Genomic DNA, 20,053 nt, shown 5'->3' on the forward strand with positions numbered 1-20,053 from the left:
GAAGGAAGAAAGGAGAGCACCAGAATAACTGGACTTCAGAAGAACACACTATAACAAACTTATGGACCTGGTGGGCAAGATCCCTTAGAAGGCAAGTCTGAGGGGGAAAGGAAGAGCTGGCTATATTTTAAAGAGGCCCTTCTAAGGGGACAGGAGCAAGCTATACCAATGAGGTGGAAGAACTGGAAGTACAATAGGAGACCAGCCTGGCTATACCACAATCTCTTCAATGAGTTGAAACTCAAGAAGGAATCCTATAAAAAGTGGAAACTTGGTCACAGGACTTGGGAATAGAATACGAGTATCACACGGGCATTCAGGAAGAAAATTAGGAAGACCAAGGTACAGTTTGAGGTGCAGCTGGCAAGAGAAATAAAAGGCAATAAAAAGGGATTCTATAAGTACGTCAAAAGTAAAAGGAAGACGAGAGATTCCATAAGTTCCTTTTGGAATGTGGAAAGCAATCTAGTCACAGACAATGCAGAGAAGGCTGAAGTATTTAATGATTTTTTTTACTTCAGTTTTTACAAGTAGGGTCAGCAACCAGATGACAAATGCAGTTGGCAGCAGAGATAGAGAAGGAGAGAAGCAGCCTAGAGTAATGGCAGAGCAGGTTAGGGATTACTTAGAGAAGCTAGGTGCTTTCAAGTTGACAGGGCCTGACAGGATGTACCTGAGGATACTGGAGGAATTGGTTGAAGGAATTGCAGAACCATTGGCTATCCTCTCTGAGAACTCATGGAGGTTAGGTGAGGTCCCAAATGACTAGAAAAGGGCAAATATAGTGCCTATCTGTAGGAACGGGAAGAAGGAGGATCTGGGGAACTACAGACCAATCAGCCTGACCTCTACACCTGAAAAGATCATAGAGCAGGTTCTCAAGGTATCCACTGTGTAGCACTTAAAGGAGAACAAAATGATCAGGAAAAGTCGGCATGGATTCACCAAGAGCAAGTCATGCCTAACCAGTCTGATTTCCTTCTATGATAAAGTGACAGCCTCTGTGGATAGGAGAGCAGCAGACATGGTATACAAGTACTTAATAAGCAGTCCCCAGCTCCAGTCATTCAGATTTATGGTGAAACTCTGGAGAATGTTGAGTATTTCCTATACCTTGGAAGCCATCTCTTGTAGAAGGCTGACATTGATGAAGAAATCCAACACTTCCTTAAAAGTACAAGTACAGCCTTCAGGCACCTGAGGAAACAGGTGTTTGAAGATTGTGACATCAAATCCAAAATCAAGCTCACGGTTTATCAAGCAGTCGTGATCCCATCCACTGTATGGAGCTGAGATGTGTACAAAATACAGGAGACAGATCCTTTGAATCCAGTGGGAAGACAGATGCACCAACATTAGCGCCTTCCACAAGCAAACACTACAAGCATTGAGACGATGATGATCTGACATCATGGGTCAGCCATGTCAGATGTCTGACTCCAGACTCCCAAAATAAGTTTTATTCTCCCAGTTCAGTCAAATCATACACTAAAGAGGGCAGGGAAAGTGCTTCAAGGACATCCTCAAGGCAGCTTGAAAAAAATATATCAACATCAATTCATAGACTATCACCCAGGACTGCTCCAAATGGAGTAAGAGTCTGCTTCAAGAATTCCAGTAGTATGAAATCTTATGATGACAACAAGAGATGAAAAAGCAGGCATGGCAGAAACAGTGTCACGGACTGAATGAAGACTCTGGAGCCACCCACTCCTCATGGAAACATGTGCCTGAATTTCAACAGTCTCTCGATCCCAGATTGGCCTTGTCAGCCATCCTCAGACCCACAGATAAAGCAATTGTGGAAGACAATCATCCTCGACTGTGAGGGATTGCTGATGATAACTTGACATTAGTAAAGCTTTTGAAACTGTATGCCACAGCATTCTTATTAGTAAGCTAAGGAAATACATATTAGATGAAACTATTGTAAGATGGATACATAGCTGGTTGGACCATCATACTCAGTGGAAGTGTCTATACATTCATTAATGTGCTGTAGTTACTGCACATTTAGTTTAGTACTGCCTTAATGAAGTACTAACTGAACGTGCAATAACTACATTTACTGCACAGTAACACTGGCGCATGGTTTTTTTCCTGATGGTTACTGCACAGTAGCCTAAAACACTGCACAGTAGCTTATTAGCATGGTTTTTGACTAGCACGCTACTGCACAGTGTTGTTAGGTTACCATGCAGTAAGCACCTCATGTAGACATGCCCAGGGAGTGGTCTTCAATGTCTAGTTGAGAGGAAGTATCAACTTGGATTCACCAGAGGTTTGTCCTGGGTCTGATATTGTTCAACATCTTTGTTAATGATCTGGATGATGGGATCGAGTGCACACTTAGCAAATTTGTGGGTGGCACCAAATTGGGTGGAACTGTGGACACTGTGGAGGGGAGGGCTAAGATCCAGAATGGATATACAGGAGAAATGGTTTGCAATCAATGAGATGAGATCCAACAAGAACAAGTACAAAGTCCTGCACTTGGGACAGAATAACCTCATGTACAAATACAGACTAGGGATTGACTGGCTAGGCTACAGTATTGCAGAGAAGGACCTGGGGGTTACAGTGGACCATAAGCTGAATATGAGCCAACAGTGTGCTCTTTTTACAGAAAAAGCCAACAGCATCCTGGCTGGTATTAACAGGAGTGTCACTTGCAAATCAAAGGAAAAGATTCTTCCACTCTATTCAGCACTGGTGAGGCCTCACCTGGAGTACTGTGTCCATTTTGGGGTCCCACACTTCAAGAAGGATGTGCACAGTTTGGAAAGAGTCCAGCACAGAGCAACAAAAATTATCAGGGGCCTAGGAGGCAAGACTTGTGAGGCAAGCCTGAAAGAACTAGGGTTATTTAGCCTAGAGAGCAGAAGACTGGGAGAGGATTTGATAATGGTATTCAAATACCTGAAGGGAAGTTACAGAGAAATGGAGATGGGCTTTTCTCTATGGGTGTAAGGGACAGGACTAGAAGGAACAGTCTCAAGCTGTAGCAGAGGAAATTTAGGTGGAACTTTAGGAGATTAGGAGGAACTTTCTGACTGAGAGTGATCAGGCATTGGAACTGGATACCTAGAGAAGTTGTGGATTCTCTATGCTAGCAAACTTTCAGAAGCAGGTTAGACAGATACTTGGCTGAGATGATTTAGTCAGGGATGATCCTGCATTGAGCAGGGGACTGGATTACATGGCCTTATGAAGTCCCTTCTTTCCTATGACCTTAAGTCAGCAGGGCCTGATGTTATTGATCCCAGGATCTGGAAAGAAGTAGCTGAAAAAAACAGAGCCATTGGCAATAATATCTGGAAAGTTGGGGATGACAAGTTAGGTTCCTGAGGGCTGAGGAAAGCTAACACAGTAGCCAGGGAATCACAGACCAGTGTGCCTGATTTAATTACCTGGGAAATTAATAAAGAAAATAATTTAAGAATCAATTTGTAAACACATAGAGATGCAAAGTGTGCGGCTCCAAAGCTGCTGTTGCGAAGGCAAGTTCAGTGTCTGCTCTCAGACCAAATGATCTACATAAGATCCCACTGATATGTGGATTCACAACATGGGGAAGGTGCTGAGTGCTGCTGACATGAAAAAAAGAAAATTTACAAACAACTGTTTTGTTAAGTGTGACTGGAAACTTTCTTTTCCACACTATCATATTTGATTAGTAGTGCCTTTAAGATTTCACTAGATGCATTAGAAGTTTTAGGCAGTCCTTGCAACCCTTCAGTGGTATGGGAAACTTCAGAATTCAAGAAATATGAATTTGTTTGCATATGTCTAGCTAGTCTTTGTCTTCCTTTTTATCATCGCTCTGGAAGTTATACTGATGCCATCTCTAGCTGCAGATTATACTTCAGTGTGATGATGTTGAAAGTAGACATAACCATGGCTACCTAAAAGGAACATGGTTCAGCTGCTAATAAATAATACTTCTCAGTGATCTTGTGCCAAACAGCAAGAAAAGATGCAATTCAGTCTAAAGAAGTGTTAATTCACTATTCTTTGCAGAACTGTAAAGAAGTCTGAACAGTTTTGCATGTCAGAATAGAGAATTCCAAAAGCTGGGAATAAAGACTCAGTGACTTAGGTAATGGGAACCTTTCATTTCCAAGTCATCAGTTCACGTTTAGCCAAGGTAGATATCCATAAAAAACCATTACCACACTGAACTAACCTCTTATTCTTAGTGGTGGTCCCTCCAGGTCAGGGTTTAGGCAAACAGGGACATTGCAAAGCCGCTTCCCATGCTGTATCTGTTCTGTGGATAAATACATGACTTCAGTCTCTGGTACTATTAATCTGGCACCTGTTACCAACACCACTAATTCACTCAAACTCATAAAACAACATTAAAACACATGCACAACAGCTAGAAAAAAGAGGGTTAACTTTCTAAGTATGAAAAGAGAAAGAAAAGAAAAGAAGAAGAAAAAAGTCCGGAGAGGAAGCAGGGCACAGATTCAGCAGTATCAAAAGAAGCCTTTGAGGATAGCTCAGAGTCAAGATCATTTGATAAGGAAAGAATGGCTAATTACAAGGATGTAGAAAGAAATGAAAGATGTTAAGAATCACAGAGAATGGAAGATAATGTTTAAGGATGCCAAGGGATTGGTAGTTCAAGGAAAAGATTGTGCTGGTATAAGAAAAACACACAATGAGTTTATTTTGTAGAGAAACAGTTTGGAAAAGAGCATTTTGAAATGAGAGATGAGTAAAGATAGGTACAGTATAGCAGTCAGTTTATCAGGATCAATGCAGACAACATAAAGCATCCATAAAGTGACCTACTGTCATCCGCTTGCAATATCATGATTCTGTTTCCTCATATCTGTACCTGAGAACCCTCTAATGAAGACTAGTTATATCAAATTTGTGGTATGTGAGATGCAAAGATGACATTCAACCACCCCTAGCATTTACACTAAAACATGTATTAACCCTCAAACAATGATTTGATTCTGAAGTCAACAACTGAAATATGCTGGACGGTGCAAAAGTACCCTTGAAAATAAATGTTCAGTTAGCACCTTCACCCAATGGAGAAACTAACTCAAAGCGAGGTATGTTGGAGAAAAGTAATAAATATTGAAAAGAAGCCTTGTGGTCACAACTAAGAATGGTAAGGCAGAGCTCCATGAAGATATAGTGATTAGAATACTGACTTGGAAGATAGGCTGCATAGCTCATATGAGATGAAAGTTGTATAGTTCCAAAATACTAGTTTAGAAACTAAGGTTTTTGTACCAGTGATGACATCGGAAAGGTCTACAGGAGAAAACTTACTTGATATGTTCATGGACATTTTTCACTGACAAATTCTGTGCTTGATGAATCAAGACCAAAGTTATGAGCAATACCCAGTGGAGGAATGTAGAAAGAGCAACTCTGAGAACAGATGTTGTGCCTCAGAAACAAGGTTGGGATTGATGGGATTAAAGGTGAATATTGAATTAAGACCAATTTCTGAACTCAATGTTTCCACTAACCTAGCAGTGGGGACACTGGACAAAGTGCTATGTTGCATGTAAATGTTTTAAATCCTGCCCTCTTTCCTTGGCACCTCCTGATTATCTTCTGAAGTCCCAGGAAGCATCTTGATATAATATTACTGATATCACAGGATCACAGAGGTAGGAGGTTGGCTGAGATGACTTCTTAAAATCCATTCCAGCCCTATTTTCTGTGATTCCATAACATTTTGTACCTAATTCAGTTTTCATTGTCTGCTTTACTTTTCACCATAAGTGGGAGGAAAAATGGAAACCCTAGGGCTAGATAGAGACATTCAAAAAGCCCAAGTTGGAATCTAAGTTATACAATTTTCTGTAAGCAGTGTAGTTTAGATGGGTAGCGAACAGAACACACACTGAAAATGAACATTCGCCCTTTAGTGGAGGGACAAATCTTAGGCAGGGTTCTACCATTTTTAAACCAGTCTATGTGTGCCAAACTTCTGCTCTGTTATGGGTATAGACCAGTTTGTGTGATGAATTTCTGTTCTGTTATGAAATATAAACCGGTTTCTCATCATTTGTCCTAAGCAAATGACAGAAGCAGAGTGAGGGTAAAAGCAGATAATGTATGTACCTGGCCTAGGTGAGTTACTGAATGGAAAACTCATGCATACTTATACACATGCTTGTGTGGGGGCGGGGGGGCAGGGAGGCATTTTAATTAGAGTGGCTCTTGGGAGCTGCTCTAAATAAAACACATTCAGTGTCTTGTGTATTCAGCATCCCGTGTTTCAAAATGGCACTGCACGGGGCTTTAGTTAAAGCATCCTTTCCACCATTTTGGAACTCAGGGATACTGAATACATGAGACACTGCAGCACACTAGAGTGTTCTCGATTCTGGAGTCTGCTCCAACACATTCTAATTGGAACGGGTCAGAGTATGTGTAAAAGTGCCCCATGAGCCTGCACAGGTTTGCAATAGAATCTCAAAACTGTTCCCACGGAAAAACGAGGCTTCCTTTGGTATAAAGTGTTAATAACTAGGGGTCCCTATACACAAGCAGTGAGGCTGCTTCAATGCAGTGTAATTACCATGCTCCAGCAGATACCAGCAACAAGCTTTAGTTTAACCACCCCCACCACCATTTTTCAGCAGGGATGTTGATACACAAGATGCTCTGAGCGCTTTGACTAGAGCAGCTCTCGAACCTGCTCTAATGAAAGTCCCCCCACACACACACACTCTCAGAGCATGTGTATAAATCTAGTATTCCAGTATTATTGCAAAAATACCTTTAAGACTGATCCACTCATACTAGGAGGGAAATCCTAATCCTACTGACATCAATTATAATGCTTCATTGACTTAAGTTGCATGAGGATTTTACTCTAGCTGCACATAAAGCCATTGCACACATTGTACCACAGGTGTAACATCTCACTACAACGGAGCAACGTGGATTTACACTAGATGAAGATCTGGCCCACTGTGTATAATTCCACTGCAGACCTGAGCTTTGTTGCTTTTCTCAACTGGCGGAATAGAAATGTTCATTTATATTATTTTCAGTGGATCTATACAGGCATTAATTGGTTGAAGGGTGTAACAGGAGTAACTCCCTAGGGGTCACCGTGCTCTCCCCTAGCGCCCCTTACCATGCCCAGTCGGTCTACGATGCACCCTCAATCTTGCCTGGCACATCTTTGATGTCAATTATGTAATTAGGGAGGCTGCCTCTTTGGTTCTCCTGGACACGGTTATCCTCCTGTCTGTGAGCCCGGCTATGCTAATGTGTGTTCATGGAATCCCCAGCCTCATGGGCTATGCGTGGCTCCAACTACCCCTTTACCACGCCCCAAGCCTCGCAGATGTACTGGATGTTGTTCAGTCAGTCTTGCTCTCTGTGCCCTCTCTGGTGCTCAGGCTCTCCGCAGCCCTCATCTTGCCACCGCGCCTCTGGCACTCGTCAACCGCTGCCCCTTTTTCCTCGGGCTTCTCGTTGCCCCCTTTGCCTCGGGGCTTCTCATCGCCCCCCTTTGCTCTGGGGCGCTTATCACGCTGCCCCCTGCTCTGGAGTTACTGCAGCCTTGGGGCTCAGGTGGCCATCACCGTGCCTGGCCCCAACTCTCCTCCTTGGGGTCTCAACCCCCTGCTGGGCTCAGGTGGCCTCAGCCTTACCTGGCCTCTGATTCTCTGCTCCCCTTTGCCTCGAGGCTGGGGTCAGTGCACCCCCAGATACTGCACCCTCTCTGGCGCCGGGGTCCCCATGCTCACACTACTGTGGAGCCCCTATGAGGCCTCCTCCAACCCCTAATAGCCTCACCCAGTCCTCCAGTGTAAACCACAAACACAAAGCATAAGCCCCTGGGCTATAACATAAATTCTAGCCACTTAGCTGTAACATCCTTCTAGCCACCCAACGGGTACTCCGTCTCTTCCCCAGTATCAGCCTGCTCATGCAGTCCAGCTTCTCCTCTTTACTCACATAGGCAAAGTTCTCTCTCCCTTGGCAGCCAGCAGCCCACACCCCCTGGCCTCAGACTTGTGGTTTATATATAGGCACCAGGCCCTGCCCCTTCTGGTCAGATGACCAGGAAGGTGTAAGTCCTTACCCTCATTAACCGGTTGGCCTGGCAACCTGCACCTGGGTCCTTATCTCTGCTCTCAAAGTAGCAGGCACCTTAGTGCCCTGCTACAAAGGGAATGGAAACAAAAATAATAGAGAAATATAACTCACCAGTATCCCATGTGCTGATGTTATGGGGTGCACTAGATTGGTGTTCCAGCTGCCTCTTCATTAGCTGGTTCATTGTCAGAGCTCCCAAGGAACCCCTTTTCATTTGCCTAAACTGAGCTGCAAGTCAAAAATATACAAGAGAGTTAAGAGAAACACATGACTTTTGAAGCACTTTCCTTATTTCCTGATTTTACCCATCTGCGTGAAATAGGAAGGGCCATCCTCTGTATAGAAAACCAGCTGATTGACTTCATGTTCTTATTCAGGCAATCTAGTCTACTCTCATAAGTATGTAGGGTGAAATTCTGGGCCCATGAAAGCCAATGGCAAAGAACTTTAGTGGACCTAGGCTTTCACCCACACTGTCTACCATGAATTCCTTGGCCTTCAATTTTTATAAAAACAAAACAAAAAACCATGAAATCCATTCAAGTGACCAACTTTATTAGATACTCCCCATAGCTTAAGAAACTACCACAAATATCCCTCAACATGCAACCAGACTGTGCCTCACCCAGACTTGTGTGCACATGGTAAGGTTAGTTTCTTCCTCAGCAATGCCTCTCTCACACAACATATTAGGGGAAGTAAAATCATGGTGTTTGTATTTGAGAGAGCACAATGACTGCTCCTACACACTCCTTAGAAAGAAAGTGGGTAAAGAACATGGCTTTGTACCCCACCCTGTTCACCAGTCTGTAGAGTGACAGGTGTGCTGTTTATGTGGTATACCACCCTGGGCATTGTCATTCAAGAAGGGACTATATTTCCCCAATAGGGTAGTGTGGCTCAATACCACCTTGTAAACAGGTCTGCATCTAAATAGTAAAAGATGCTTCCTGCCCCTCCAAAGCAACCAACTTTTATACACCTCTGAGTCATTCGTTATATTTTTGTAACTACATTCTGTTTGCTTTACTGAAAGTTACTTGTTGACAATATTCCCAGAATTACCCATTATGTAATGAGTATGTAATGGCTATGTAATTAGTATTAACAGTTATCTAATAAAACCAGTGTTATAATCTGTTCCCTGGTGCTCAAATGAAAAAAAGAAACAGTTGAAAAAATACTTCCTACCTACCATTTTCCTCCTCCCTTCCACATGAAGGATTGCATGCTCCATCCACTTTATGCATTGTCTGAGCAATGTATCTCCACCAACTAAACCAATTTTATGGTTTATACTGAGAAAATGGTCTGGCCCTACAAACTCTTAGCCCTGATTCAAGAAAGCACCTCAGCATGTGCTTAAATCTTGAGTAAGATATTAAGCATGTTTGTGGCAGAGCACCAGCAGGGTGCTCACCATTTAAGGGCTGTTGCAGGCTCCATGTGAGCCTGCTTTGCGAGCAGCAGGGAAAAGCCTCCCCCCAGGAACCAATTTTAAGGGGGAAGGTGAGTGGCAGAGCACCTTCAGTGTTTGCCGCTTTAAGGAGGAGACCAGGCAGCAGACAGGTGCAGGCCAGCCCATATGAGACAGCCATTTAAGATTCTGTCTCTCAGGACTGGGGCAGAAGTTTGCTGCCAGCAGCTGAGGGAGTAACACCCCCTCAGTGTGTGGCTGCCCTGCTGCTCAAGGAACATCTTGGAGGTAAGGATAGGAGCTACTGGGGACAGCGACCTGGACAAGGGTGTGGAGAGCACCCTGTTCAAGTTCACTGATGACACCAAGCTGTGGGTAAAGTGAATACACCGGCAGGCAGGGTCCACATCCAGGCAGACCTGGTTAGGTTACAGAAGTGGGCAGATCTGAACAGGATGCAGTTCAACAAGGACAAGTGCAGGGTGCTGCACCTGGGGAGAGGGAACCAGCAATATGGTTATAGGTTAGGGGCTGACCCTCTCAGCAGCATGGAGGCAGAGAGGGATCTTGGAGTCAGGATTGACTCCAGGATGAATATGAGTCGCTAATGCGGCGAAGCAATAGGCAGAGCCAAATGCACCCTGTCATACATCAACAGGGGCATCACTAACAGGTCCCGAGAGGTCTTGCTCCCCTTCTATGCGGCACTGGTCAGGCCACAGCTGGAGTACTGTGTCCAGTTCTGGGTGCCGCACTTCAAGAAGGACGTGGAGAACCTGGAGAGGGTCCAGAGGAGGGCCACTCGTATGATTGAGGGCCTCCATGGTGAGCCCTATGAGGAGAGGCTGAGGGACCTGAATCTCTTCAGTCTCCACAAGAGAAGCCTGAGGGGGGATCTTGTGGCTGCCTACAACTTTATCAGGGGCCACCAGCAGGGACTGGGGGAAAGTCTATTCACCAGGGCCCCCCTTGAAGTCACCAGGAACAATGGCCACAAGCTGAGGGAGGAAAGGTTTAGGTTAGATATTAGGAAGAACTACTTCACTGTAAGGGCGGGCAGAGCCTGGAATAGGCTTCCCAGAGAGGTGGTGCTCTCACCTTCCCTGGAAATCTTCAAGAGGAGACTGGATAGGCACCTGGCTGAGGTCTTATGACCCCTGCCACCCCCAGTGCTCCTTCCTGCCCATGGCAGGGGTCGAACTAGATGATCTGTCTAGGTCCCTTCCGACTCATGATTCTATGATTCTATGATAGCAGGAGGCTCCTGGTCCTGGTCATGACCTGAAACTGCACCCTGCCAGGGAAGGGTGGCCTGGCAGGGCTGTTTGTGGTGGAACAGCCCCCAAGGAATGCCAGGCCAGTTGCCTCCCCAGTGAAAGGTGAGTAGGGGCACCTTAACCCCAGCCCCCACCAACTGGTGGGTTTATAAAACCAGAGAGGAGTGGGGACAGGCACACCCATGTGAGGCACCTGAGCTCATAGGGGTGCAAGACCCTGGAGAGTAGTGGAGCGAGACACACCTATGCAAGGGACACCTGAACCCATTGGGGTGTAAGACCTTGGAGCCCCAGGAAGGGGTGAGATTTGAGTTGAGCCCCTGGCTGAGGGGTAAGTGTGTTGAGGCTATGGGAGAAAGGGGCAGAGAGGTCCAGGTAAGCCTTTGGGTGCCTGAGGCCATAAGAGGCAACATAGAGATAGAATCACAAGTGAAAGGGGTGAGTCATCAGCCCTAAAACTGTGAACTAGTAGGCGGTGTTACTTAGTAGGGGACCACAAGCAGAGTCAGCCCAGTGTTCTGCTAATTGCCCAGCCACTGTTCAGATGAGGGTCATGGAGAGGCCCAAAAGGCTGCGCCAGTGTTGGCCAGGGAGTGCAGAGTCAAGCCTGATGGCCCTCTGGGGTTGCTCAAGGGAGCAGGGCAGGGTGAATTTGGCCCAGTAAGGGGGAATGAGTGGAAAAGGCCTGGTGAGAGCAGGTGGAGTGCTAGAGGCCCCAGTGAGAAGGGGGGCAGTATGTTTGAGACCCTGCATAGGGCGGTATGCTGAGCTGAGTTCAGAGCCAGAGCAATGCTGAGCTGAGAATGCTGAGCCAGAGCATAGCACAGCTCACGGGAACATCTGCAAGGCAGTGGACATGATTGGGGGAGGTAGGAGTCATGTGTTTTACCCTTGGACATCAGGGTGCTCAAAGGGTAGTCTCCCACCTAAATAATATCTTTAATTTATAACAAGGCATGGCAGGAGAGTAAGGCAGGTGTTTTGCCCAAAGACAGGCGAGCGGGCCAGTACCGTGACTGAATCTGGGAGTTTGCCCCCTGTCACAACGTTAAATAAGCATATGCTGAAAAATGATCCTGAACTGGGAGCTTAAAGCAAAATACTTGGTGCATCTACATATGCAATTAACGTGACGCAATAAGCTCAACAGCCGTTTGAGCTGGAGTACACTGCTCCCAGGTACACTGTTTATACGTGTGTCTGGGACAGCAGTAGTTTGAGCTGGGGTGGAGCAGACCTGGGCTGGCAGGGGGAATAGGGGATCATCCGCAGGCTCCAAGTGGCAGCATCAGGCAGCAGAAGGGCTAGCAGAAGCCCAGTGGCCACCATCTAAATGTGCATTTGATCACACTTACTGACTCTGCCATAAGATAGTACTGTCAGGAACAGTGCTATTTTACAGCGGAGTTAATTAGTTTACTGAGCCCTAATACTGGCACGTGTAGACTGTGACACTTCTACTTAGTCTACTCCTCAGTAAAGTACATGTGTAGATGCACCCACTGAAGCAAAAAGGTTTTATTATGACAATTTTCATTTGTAGCTACATCTAGTTCAGTTTAAAAACAGTAGTAATATAATACACGGCCATACAGTTGTAAACTCCCAAAAATAAACAGCTACACTTTCAGAAACATTCTAACAGTCCTTCACATTGACAGAGAAGGCAAAGAGGGGAAAAATAAGTGAGATCTAAACTTTCCCAAAGTTTTCATGTGCTAAGATCTCAAGTCCCGATTCAGTCTCTAACTCAAAAAGGATTCAAACTCAGAAAACTCTTTAACAAAATAAAAACTAGCACCAGGCTTTTAATAAGCAGAATGATAACATTCACTGGGAATTTGCAAGACGAAACAATATCAAACATTTCAGTCTATGAAGTATGGTAGTTTTTTTTCCTTATTTATATTCATTTAATATACCAAAGCTTGATTAAACTCTGGTCTGATCCAGTTACAACAAAATTATCCAACCCTGCAGTAAACCAAATCTTGCATAACTGAATTTGTAAAATGGAACCAAACTGGGAATCCATTCAGTGTTTGATTTTTTTTCCTTTTGTAGCTGCCATTCACATCAAATTAGGAGAATGCAATAATAAAATCCAGTGCAAGGATTACACCTGGATGCCTTATCAGTTTATCAAGTACAGAATTTCATGATGAAAGAATAGCAATTAACTCCAGAATCAAGAACATTGTTTGGAGTGTAGATAACTGTCAACACTGAAAAAATTCTCTCTTTGAACTTTCTCAGCAGATTTTATGACTGTAATTAAAGTTTTTTTCATGCATTTTGTATATAATCAGACTGGTATGGAGCAGGCTTGGGTTTCCAGAGCTATTTACCTGCTTTCTTAAGGACAGCTGTAATTTAAAATGGCAATAAAATGAAAAAAGCTGCTCAGGCCTTTAAGCTGTTTTGGAGCCAGACTGATTGTTGCAAAAAAGCATGTAACAGTATGTGTATAGGATTCTAATAATGGAATAAATATTTCCATGATCTTTTTATTTATAGACAACTTTAAAACCTCAGAACTCTAAGGGAACTGGTATGTGTTATCCTCTGCTAGCTGACAATCTAGCCTTAGTTTCTCCATTTCTACAGCCATCTCTATTAGAGAAGACAGATTCTTTAAGAACTTTTTCTAATCAGGATTTTTGATAATGTGTAGCATTTATGTCCATAACTAAGATGCCTAAGTAACACTAAGTATTACAGAAATGCCTGATGCTGTCAAGCAAGATCAGGGCCCCATTGTATTAACAATATAAAAACACACAGTAAAAGAGAGTCCCTGCTCCAAAGAGCTTGTAATCTAAATAGACAAGATAGACAAAGGAATACGTATTGTCCCCAGATGGAAACCAAGGCATGTTGAAACCAATGGCAGTTTCATAGAGGTATTTAAGATCCTGAAATGCAGGTGCAGCATTGCAATTGGTTCTGTTACAAAAACCCTTCATTCTCAGGGAAGTCAGTTGGAGTTAGGATCTAATTGCTTCTGTTTAGATGCTTTTGTAAATCCTATCACCATTGTTAGATGCTTCAATATGTTTTGTAAATTTGCCCTAAGTGCCTTGCCAAAGCTCACATGAGAAGCTTGTGGCAGAGGTAAAGAATTCCCCCCAACTCTCCTGAGTTTTGGATTGGGCATCCTTCATTTTACAGAGCCAAACTTGCTTCCATTAAAGTCAGTGGCTGTAAAACGTCAATAAGTACACTGAGCATTTCCATAGCACCGTATGGGCCTAATTCTCCTGTCATTTAAATCTGTCTGCAGACTCTAGACAATGGTATTCCTCATTATACAATGCACACTCCACATGAGTGAAACATTACATTCAGGCACCACTTTTTCTTAGTCCCATCATTACTTAAGGATGTACAATGTATAGAATCATCAAAAATTAGGGTTGGAAGGGACCTCAGGAGTTCATCTAGTCCAAACTCCTGCTCAGAGCAGGACCATCCCCAAGTAGATCATCCCAGCCAAAGGATTTGTTTAGCCAGGTCTTAAAAATCTCCAAGAATGGAGAGTCCACAACCTCTCCAAGTAGCCTGTTCCAGTGCTATACTACCCTCCTAGTGGGAAAATTCATCCTAATAACCTAAACTTCCTTTGCTGCAACTTGAGACCATTGCTCCTCGTTCTGTCATCTGTCATCACTGAGAACAGTCCAGCTCCATCCTCTTCGGACCCCCCTTCAGGTAGTTGAAGGCTGCTATTAAATCCCCTCTCAGACTTCTCTTCTCTAGACTAAATAGGTCCTGTTCACTCAGCCTCTCCTCTTAACTCATGTACGCCGACTGGTGCCACCTTTGTGGGGGAGGCATGTGTTGTCCCCCCCACAGTGACCAGTCTGCAACTAGGGGAGAGGGGGTTCCCCCCATGGCCAATCTCACAGACCAGAGGAGGTGTTCCCCTGCAGCCAATCAGGCTGACTGGGACGCGGCAGCAGCACTTCCAGGAATGCCGCAGCTGCTTCATCCAGGCACTCCCACTCCCTGGCTGGCACTTGCAGGGGGGACACTGGTGCTCCTGCCTGCCCCCCCTGTCCATCGCCTAAGTGGAGAGCATGGCCTGCGATGAGGTGCAACAGCACTCTCAGGGGGTGCACGTGCACCCCCTACGTGTCACCACTGCCCCAGCCCCCTCACCATTTTCATTGCTCTCTGCTGGACTCTCTCTAATTTGTCCACATCCTTTCTGTAGTCGGAGGCTCGCTATATAGAGCCCCATCCTATATAAATCAGGAAATACAAAGTACCATGAAGTCTATGTCACAATAAAACCTTGTAACTTCTAATTGTTAGCATCATGCTGCCACTCAGGAAGCTAACAAATCTAACTATACACTGTACAAATATACTTCCAGGCATATGCAAAATTTGGAGGAAGGTAATGTACCAGATGTTGACATATGCTAGGGGTGCAAATGCAATGACTAAGTTTCAGTTCTTGCATCCAGAAGAAAACTTACTCGATATGGAAGAGTGACTACTTGTCTCTGGCACACCTGCTTCAAGTGTTGGAGCAGAAGATGATTCTCTTGGCATTTCCAGAGTTGAAAGTCCTTTAGCAGCCGGATCTGCGCATGGAAATGATGCTTAAACTCTGAGTGTATTACTTAAAAATCAGTGTATATTTTTCATCAACTTTCTCTCCGCTTGGTATTTGCACATCTTTTCAATGTTCCCTTTGCCATCTGGTACCTCAAATGGCTTTAAAGGAATGACATGTGTGGTGATATTATAAGAGCAGAGGGAGCTATTTCAAAATCACTTTTCAAGGGGATTTGTGAGTAAATTCCTTGGAGATATTCTGATATTATGCAGAATATAATCCACATGTACAATATAATTAATACATTATTATTGTATAAAACCAGTATAAAGGATTGATTGCCATAACTCTTGAAATATCTGAAATTCTTTGTAAGACTATTCCACCTAAAGTCACATGATTTCAAGGAAAACTCATTTTTCATTAAAATAAAAAAGTTTCTTGCTCTTAAGCCCCTGGCACATATTACACTTAAGACTTGATTAACCAGTTTATGACAACTTAAGCTGGCCACACATTAAAGCAATGAATGGCATGATAAAACAAGGAATAAGCCACAAAATTATTACACAAAAAACGTGTAGTAACTTCATGACTGATTCCTATCATGCCACTAATTGAACGTGTGGCCAGGCTGAGATTTCCAGTCATGGAGTATGTTCCCCACCAGCTGACAAGGCTCCCAGCTGAATCCTACAATCACACCTCCTGCCATGCTCATGTGGCATGGCAGGAAGTGCAATTGTGGCAATCCTGCAGCGGATCCTATCATGACTTCACTTGCACATCTGCCAGGAGTCTACTAGCCACATAGAAAACTCCTAAAGGTTCAAAACCAAAACCCAAACTATTATTTTTAAAAACCACATGATTTTGCAGTAACATCATGGGGCGCAGGCTGTGGTTTCCCTTGCTTGGTGGCTTGTTTTGTTTTTGAAACAGCTTCGGTTTTCAACATGAGAGGAACAGAATGAAACATTTTTATAAGTGGTGCTGTTTGACTTAGGCAAGAATAAACTAACTAAGAAAACATGAATTCATATGTGGATTACAAAAAGCCTGAAGCAGGAAACTCTGTACCCAGTTCACTTGAAGGAACAGGGCACTTAGCCCACTGGAAAACAAATTAAGTCTGAATCCTTTCCAAAAGGTATTATAGTATTTGAACTTTGGCACCCTGCAATAAGCGTTTGGAAGAGCAACTATTAAAACATGATGGAAATATCAAGTATACTTACCTGAACTATAATGATTATATTTACAGACTAATGAACTATTCAGGATGACAAAAGAAACAGAATGCTTAAGTAAAAAGATGCATTAAATAACCTTTATAACTAACAGCAAAGTATGATACTAGAAACTCAGGTCATTTAGACCCCTGCTATGTTACTTGTAAGGTATGATTAACCAGTTAATAAAGTCTTCAGTTGTAAGCTGACCACACATTAAAGCAATCAACAGTATTATAAAACAAGGAATAAGCCACAAAGTTATTCTAAAGAAAATGTGTAGTAACCTTGTGGCTGGTTCCTATCATGCCATTAACTGAATGTGTGGCCAAGCACGGCCCTGCAGCTGGAAGCCTGGATCAGCTGTCAGGGCATCTAGCAATAGAAGCACGTGGTATGCCCCTGCCCTGTCAGTTGAGGCAGCTCCCATCCACAGAAGGTTGCTACTTGCTTGTACAGAGGAAGCCCAGGACCATGATCCTGGGCTCCCTCTGCACCAGCAATAAGGCACAATGGGACTTGAAGCACAATCCCACAAGCACACCTCATGCCGTCCAAGTGTGGCATGACAGGAAACACAGTTTTGTGGATCATGCATCCGATCCCATTGCACTTTTATCTGCACATCAGGAGGGGCCCTTAATAGCACACGATGAATGCTTTCTGCTTTCTGCCCTGAATAACAATGCATTCAGAAATGCATAATCATGCCACATGTAAGTGTGTGACATAAGGTACGGAGCTAGTATCTCTGATGTCAGAGCTCTCAACCATTCCAAGCTCAGTTCAAAAGGTGTTTGTGAATGTCCCAAAAGGAAAACAGGATGTCACTGATTTGCATGCCCAAAAAGGTAGAGCCCAAAAGGGTATGAGTGTAAGTGCCCCCATTTTCTTCTGTGCACCTGTGCTAAAGATTCATGCCTATTTCCACAAGGCAGCACTGCCTCCTTGGCTCACCACAACCACAAATTGGCCTAGGCCTCTAGCCTGACAGAACACCAACACTCTGATCCCAGTCAAACACCAACCCCCTTATAAAACTGAGATTTAACTGTTACATGATGGAAATTAAGGGTAGGGTAGGACTGTGGAATACCCAAACATTGCACATCACCTCTCTAGTCTCGAGAATATTTTTGCTTTTAAACCTGGAATGTAAATACTTGCTGTATGTAACGGTAAATTCCAAGTAATAGTGAAAAATACTAAGGGCACCAGTCTATTACCTGCCAAATGTAGAGAAAAACTGGAGTCAGGAAAAATTTAACATTTTTTTTCAGGCAGTGTTGGATAAAATACAGTTTCTTCCTTGATGAGAAACCAAGCAGAAATATTTTGTGCTAAGGCTGGCTTAGTCAGGGGTACTGCAAAAATACCAGGTTTTCCCCCAATAAAGCAGGCTTGAGCAAAAGGTATAACATACATTGCAGTTCACAGTTATCCAGATATAGGGGGTTATCCAGTAAAAGGGGTTTACAAAGGTTTCTTGAGAAGCTTGTGAATGAGAATGAAATATGAGCAAATCTCAGAACCTAAATCCTGCTCTTGCTGAAAAATAAGTCCAGCAGTCTGCACAGTCCTAAACCAGTGATACCCCACCTTTTTGCTCCATGGGCCAGATGATACAGTGTGGGTCTCTGGGCTGGGTCCATTCCATGGGCCCAGTCCAACGCATATTGGATCAGGCTCCAGTTAGACATGCCATTTGGTGGCCACAGCCCCATGTGGGATCAGGCCCACAGCCCCAGCCCCAGCCCTAGCCCACCCTGCACTGGATCAGGCCTCATCATCCCAGCCCCAGCATGGGCAGGACTGGGCCCCACCACCCACCCCCAGCTACATGCATGCAGGATTATTCCCTACTATCTGTAACCATCCCTGTGCCCACCCCCATGTGCTCCAGATTGAGCCCTGCAGCTCATCTCCAGCCCCACAAGCACAGGATTGGGCCCTGCCCCCCTACACGTGCATTTAAGCATGCCTAAATTTAATGCACATTCACTTAATATGCATTAAGTGGGTTTAGGCAGGCATCTACACATGCAGGCATTAAAGCGCATTAATGCTGGGTGGACTGACTTGGGACGAAATGTGCTTTAAAACATCCATACGTGCATTGATGCACTTTAAATATTTGCACTTAAATTTGATACCTCCATTTGCCTAAATTCACCATTTTTAATGCGTATTAAGGGTGCATGTGCACCCTTAATGAGCATTAACTTAGGCTAATGTGCATTAAAGTGTCACGTGTAGATGCACCCCATGTGTCATTGATGGGGCCCCATCACCCGTCTGTGTGCATGCAGGTGGAATCCTGGGTGCAGGGGCACATTATCTGACCCATAGGGCTTGCAAATTTGGTGATGGAGGAGTAGTGGCAGCCAGAGCCAACCCTAGGGGTGTGCGGGGTCCAGAGCATATCAGCCTGTGCAGGGCCTGTGTGGGGGAGGGGGGTTGCAGGGAGGTGGCACGCAGCCGGAGTGCAGAGCAGAGAGGTGGAGATGGGGTGGCAAGCAGCCGGAGCGCAAAGCTGGTGTCATGCATTGACCACGTGGAGTTGTGGCACCATTGGCACATGCCAATGGCACTGTCCACGGGGCCTGTACAACATTGTCCATGGGCCCACCCAAAGCACAGGGCCTGGGGCAGTCACCCTGATTTCTCTCTCTGCAAGGGATAGCTCTGGTGGCAGCCTTAATTGCCACTGCTCCCTCCACCACCTTCACCAAATTTCTGGACCCTTAGAGAGCTCCACAGTCTGAATCACATGGGCCAGAACTGGTCCACGAGCCAGGGATTCTCACCCCTACTCCAGACTAGATATCTTGTTTGCCTTCTACCAGTTTCTGCCTACAGAGAAAACAAGCTGTAAGAACACTCCACACAAGCAGAGTGAATGCAGACTCAATTAGTAGTTTTTAAGGCCAAAATTGACAGCTGACTGCTCTGATTTCCAGAATAGTACAGGCCATTAGAATCTCTCCCACTAACTCTTATATCAAACCTAGTAACTTTTGTGATGGAAGTATAGCATGCCTTTTCAACAAGCTACTAGTCAGACATAGTGTGTATGCAAACTACAGTCCTAATGGTTCCAATATGTTCTATATGCAAATTCATTGAAGAACAGATGCTTTGGAAGGGTACAACTGTATGCAACAAGGTCTCTGGCATATATACAGGACTAAGTGATCAGGTACATAACCACAAACTGTGGAATCTAATAACAACTTTTGTTTTAGTTACTGGTTGTGCTCACCTGCCTCCTTCTGTTCTCCCAGCTTGTCTAAGATGTTGAAGGAAATGTCAAGGTACTCTCTCTGGATAGCACTCACAGCAATCTTCCTTTGTTTTCTCTGCCTGGGAACAATCTGAATCTTAAATTCTGACTCCTCAGCTTCCTCCTCCTGTTTCTGTTCTGTATTTTGTTCTGTGTCAGACTCTGTGTTGGTGTCAAGTTTAT

General features: G+C 44.4%; 1 protein-coding gene across 1 annotated transcript in view; it reads right to left on the reverse strand.

Moving 5' to 3' along the window:
• Nucleotides 1-20,053, reverse strand: part of UNC79 (unc-79 homolog (C. elegans)) — a 221,257-nt gene that overhangs the window by 72,329 nt on the left and 128,875 nt on the right. Inside the window, exons 34-37 of the mRNA XM_019518633.1 lie at nt 19,850-20,053; nt 15,273-15,380; nt 8,206-8,322; nt 4,187-4,270 (exon numbers count right to left, since the gene is read on the reverse strand). Coding sequence (XP_019374178.1) covers nt 4,187-4,270; nt 8,206-8,322; nt 15,273-15,380; nt 19,850-20,053 — 513 coding nt within the window. The remainder of the gene's footprint in view (nt 1-4,186; nt 4,271-8,205; nt 8,323-15,272; nt 15,381-19,849) is intronic.

The sequence above is a fragment of the Gavialis gangeticus genome, unplaced genomic scaffold (assembly GCF_001723915.1).
Source record: "Gavialis gangeticus isolate Ggan-Ray unplaced genomic scaffold, GavGan_comp1, whole genome shotgun sequence".
NCBI lineage: Eukaryota > Metazoa > Chordata > Crocodylia > Gavialidae > Gavialis > Gavialis gangeticus.